This window comes from Triticum aestivum, chromosome 3D, assembly GCF_018294505.1.
Source record: "Triticum aestivum cultivar Chinese Spring chromosome 3D, IWGSC CS RefSeq v2.1, whole genome shotgun sequence".
In the NCBI taxonomy this organism is placed as follows: Eukaryota; Viridiplantae; Streptophyta; class Magnoliopsida; order Poales; family Poaceae; genus Triticum; species Triticum aestivum.
Genome location: NC_057802.1, coordinates 321,859,171 through 321,864,098, shown reverse-complemented (window position 1 = coordinate 321,864,098; position 4,928 = coordinate 321,859,171). Strand labels below are relative to the sequence as shown.

Sequence of the window (4,928 nt, the reverse complement as noted above, 5' to 3'; positions counted from 1 at the left end):
GTATCTTTTTAGCTTGTTTGTTAGGTCGGTTGATTCGTTTTGCCTTAAAACAGGCAGGCCTCGGCCTTGTATGAGGCGGAAACTTTTAAGTGGAAAACTATGGAGAAAAGCATTAGCTTGGATGCGCCAAATATCTGTGTTGTTTGCTGATCCTTGAGGGATTTTGGAGCTGCTATATGTGTAGGATTTGATCCGATCAAATTCTTGCTCAAGTTTTTGTTCTTTGGTCTTCTCGCGTTTTTTTGCTTGATCCGAAGAGCCACTCTACTACTTCGACCCACGCTGCTGTTGCGACAATCGTTCGTCGACGTTCTTGCTATTTCATTGAGTACCGTGGAAGATTGGGCCAACAAACGACTCGTCATCTAGTCGTGTCCCATCACATGGTTTTACAGAGATTGGCATGCAAGGCTCAAGCTTATCTGCACAATAAAAATCCTGTAACATTCATCCTAACACATGCTTCCCACAGCCGTGCTTCCAAAAAGAAAAAGAAAAACACAACTATGCTTTTCGGAAAGTGAAAACATATGTGTGCTTCCCATAAAGTGAAAAAGTACCGGCGTGCTACCCAAAAAAGTGAAAAACACAAATATACTTTCGGTTTCTATTTTGTCAGCTTTATTTTTTTCCTTTTTATGATTTCTGTTTTTTTTCTGGTTTTCATTTTTTTTATTTTCATTGTATCCTCTTTTTTGATTTTTTTTGTCCAAACCTTTAACATGTGATATAGTCTCAAAGATCTCGATGAAAGAAACATGATGAAGAAAACGATTTATAATTTGGACACAAGGTTCAAGAGGTAAAACATTAGAAAAAACAAATGAATGAACAAACAAAAACTCGCAAATTGTGACAAGTGTCACGCATGCAGTGCGATACTTATCATCACCAAATAAGAGTGGTCTTTGCAAAGGGTACCCTTAACATGTTTTCTTTTTGAGAATGGTACACTTAAGTAGTGATTTCGATGAAAAAGAGAGGCGACAAGATTGCCGGCAGGCTCGACCTAGCCGTTAAGAAGGAAAGAAAATGGGCTTACTGGGCAGACCCATGTGGGCTCGCATAGGCGACGCGAACGCTATATGCTGCTGAAAGCGCTATATTGCATTTGCGCATGCTATACATGGCACACAGCATGTCAACCATTTTGTTTTCGAATCATCAGTCAGTCATCGTCCTAGCCAGCGGCCCACCCAAGGCCCCGGACGCAACCCACCAAAACTAGGGCTTTGCACAGGGTTTAGCGGTGATCTCTCCCCCTCTTCCTCTCGTCGACGCGCATCCATGGCGGCCGCCACCTCCTCCCTCCTCGGCCGCCGCCTCCTCCTCCTCTCCCGTCGCTTCGTCTCTTCTCCTCTCCGCCCCTTGTCAACCACCGGGCCCCCGTCCTCACACTCGGCCGCGGGATCCGATGTCGAGCCCGACCCTGAGCCACCCGCCGATCAGGGTAATCAGTACCGGAGCCAGCCGAGGCCTCCCATCACCACCCGCCCCCTCGAGAATGGCCTCGACCACGGCATCTACAAGGTTTTATGGAACCCTTGGTTCTCTTCTCCGTTTGGACTTGTTTGGTGATAGCCGAAATGTGATGTGCGCTTTTTGTTTTGGTGGATTCGCGAAGGCTATAATGGTGGGAAAGGTGGGTCAAGAGCCTGTGCAGAAGCGGCTGCGGAGTGGGAAGACCGTCGTGCTGTTCTCTCTGGGCACCGGCGGTATCCGCAACAACCGCCGCCCGTTGGACAACGAGGAGCCGCACCAGTACGCGGAACGCAGCTCCGTGCAGTGGCACCGCGTATGCATCTACCCGGACAGGCTGGGTAGCCTCGCGCTGAAGCATGTCAAGACCGGGTCAGCGCCTTTGCCTTGCCCCGAGCTTGCGTTGTTTAGATTTTCCTTTTGTTGGATGCAATTTTGACCTGCATCAGTTTAGAGGTAGCGAGATGTTTGAGCGCGTCAGTCTCAGCTTTGCTAACTCGGATCATGCTGCCCAAACCGCTTGCTAATTCAGCTTTGTGAAATACTCGCTCCATTCATAAATATAGGACGTTTTTAACTTTTTTGTGAGTGAATCGGATGTATATAGACACATTTTAGTGTGTTTGTTCACTCATTTCATTCCGTAGTATGTAGTCCATATTGAAATATCAAAAACATCTTCTATTTGTGAACGGAGGAGTATTATGTAAACAGGCATTCTTAAGTCCTCTATTGTCGTTTTAAAGCCTGTTCATTTGTTCATCCTTCCAACCACTCATTCACCTAGATTGCGAAATCTGAGTACTTGATTCTCTTGGTGAATAATTGAGTATGGACCATTTACCTTTTACTAGGCTCCATTTAGTGGAAGTTAGAGAACACTGTTATTCAGTTCCGGTGGATTGGTTATCTTAGTTGTAGTTGGAAACTGAATATGCGTCCTGTTGGTTGTAGATTTGAAGTTGCATATTGGCCAAGTGGCAACATGGTCACTGTAGTTTGAGCTTTATGCTGTCCCCTTTGTGTTTCTTCTTCCTTTTATTGATTGACTTCAATTATACCTCTAAATGTTGATCAGTTGCAACATTTCAGATCTGTTCTCTATTTGGAAGGAAATATTGAGACAAAGGTGTTCTCCGATCCTATAACTGGGCTCGTTAGACGCATAAGAGAAATAGCTGTTCGAGGAAATGGTATGTTTCTTTATTAGATATCACGTAATCAGCTTCTTTTTTGTTCATACCTCCGTTATTTGTTTTCAGCCTTGTCTTAGAACCTGAAGTTTTTATGTTACAGGAAAAATCTTCAGTTCTAAATTTTACTCGGGGAAACTTGTTAAATATTACAGGCTAAATGCCACCATTAGTAATTTTGTTATTTTTCTAAATGTTTCTTGTTACAAACTTTGCTTTAAGGGCAGCATATTGAATAATCATTGTTTTGTTATTCAGGATAACGGCTAGCTGCTGACTTCCATTTCCTTCCCCCACTTTTGTTCTGAACAAAAAGATTTGCCATCTCATCCTATGTTAATGTAACCACATACAGTGCTGTAGTGAAGAAAAAACATAGCAAAGACATTTCTGAAGCCCCATGAATGAAATCTCTTGTAATCAAAAAGTTTTCTGCATTCCCACTATCTGGGTTTGGTATCATCTTCAGGCTGATTCACAACTGCACAAGCAGAGTACTACTAGCTACTCTGCCTCAAACCTATATAACAGCCATCTTCAGTTCATGGGGCATCTCCTCCTTAACCCATACTTCCCAATGTTTCAAACGGACTTATGAGGCTGTTGCGAACTGTGTTCTACATGTAATGTGTTGTTGTCTAAACACTTAATGTGTTCAGGAGTCTAGATTGTACACTGAAATACCAACTGCATAAGCACTTGCATATTGTGTAGGAGTTTGAACCTTCATCTTCTACATTTTCACTTTAGATCACATTTTCTTCTGCATTTTAACATAAAAAGTAGTTGATTGTAATTTGTTTTCTGTCAATCAAAACATCAAGGCGTTGCTAAATAGAGCTGTATTGATTTCGTCTCTTGAACTACTAATTGTAGCATGATAAAACTCTGTTGTTTGTGATTTTCCACACCAAAGCTTAGACTCCGCTTGTGTTTTTTCCATACATTATTGGGTTAGGCTCTATCCTACTCCCTCCGTCCCGAATTACTTGTCGCGGTTCAGGACGGAGGGAGTTTCTACTGCAGGGTTCTAACTATTTACCCATGTGACAACACAATTATTTTATTCAGAACAACTCTTGATCTAGTCCACTCTAAAATCATCAAAACACCATTTAATACTTTCAGATAAAGAACAACTAACCATATAAATGTTCCATAGCCGGCTTCAGCGTTGTCCCTTAATTTACTCATTTTGGTTCGTGACAAAGTTTATGTAGTATACCAATTGTCTCATTAATGATGTCCTCATGTCCCTTGTAGTCACATTGATAAGCTGATTTTCTGTGCTGGTTTTTTTATGCTCAGTTTCAACATATGAATTAAAAGTTGCATGGCATTTGAATTATGTTAAGCATTGTGATTTATGCTCAGTTTCAACGTACGAATTAAAGTTACATGGCATTTGGAATTATGTTCAGCTTTGCGACCGTGTTTAGGTTTTGGTAGAATATGATAAAGTTGTTTCTTACAAACAGGTCGGTTCCTGTTTCTTGGTAACGATGGCAATGGCCCCAAGATAGGTGAAGTGAAGGGCGTTGGGTACTTCTGAAAGTGAGGTCCAACAAAATCCATTTGAGAAGTGAGACTGAGGTACTGCACGTGTGCTACACTTTGGAGTATTGTCAACATCTTAGCATTGGACAAATAATGGCATGTTTTTGCCGCAGTTTGTTAGTTTCCCCTTGCCTAGTCACATTCCTGTCTTCATTAAGCTTTCGACGCCATTGTAGATGCCATGTACTCCCTCTGTTCCAAATTACTCGTCGCAGAAATGGATGTATCTAGAACTAAAATACATCTAGATACATCCATACCTGCGACAAGTAATTCGGAACGGAGGGAGTAATTGACAAGTGTCTGACTTGTACGCTTTAACTCTGGTTGGAGTACAATGCATGCTCTTATGGAGAGAATTTAATCTCCCACTATGTACTCCCTCTGTAAAGAAATATAAGAGCGTTTAGATCACTATTTTAGTGATCTAAACGCTCTTATATTTCTTTATGGAGGGAGTACTTTTTACAGTTACTTTCTTGCTGTGTTTCTCCCTTTTTTGGCCACAGATGTTGGGTACTTCAGGATTAAGCTAGTGCGATACAATAAGATTGAAAATATACATTAGGACGAATAATTTACGCTGCTAATCCGTGCATCCATAAATATACTTCCTCTGTCCTCAAATAAGTATAGAAATTTTAAGACGAATTTTGGAATGGAGTAGAAAATGCATTGGAAAGGTGCAAGCTACTATCT

General features: G+C 41.6%; 1 protein-coding gene across 1 annotated transcript; it reads left to right on the top strand.

Annotated features, from left to right (window-relative positions):
* Positions 1-1,176: 1,176 nt before the first annotated feature.
* On the top strand, positions 1,177-4,588 carry LOC123078651 (single-stranded DNA-binding protein, mitochondrial). The gene is made up of 4 exons (XM_044501234.1): positions 1,177-1,530; positions 1,625-1,851; positions 2,572-2,672; positions 4,151-4,588. The coding sequence occupies exons 1-4, from the start codon at positions 1,288-1,290 to the stop codon at positions 4,222-4,224; spliced, it is 645 nt and encodes a 214-aa protein (XP_044357169.1). The 5' UTR covers positions 1,177-1,287; the 3' UTR covers positions 4,225-4,588.
* The last annotated feature ends 340 nt before the right edge of the window (positions 4,589-4,928 follow it).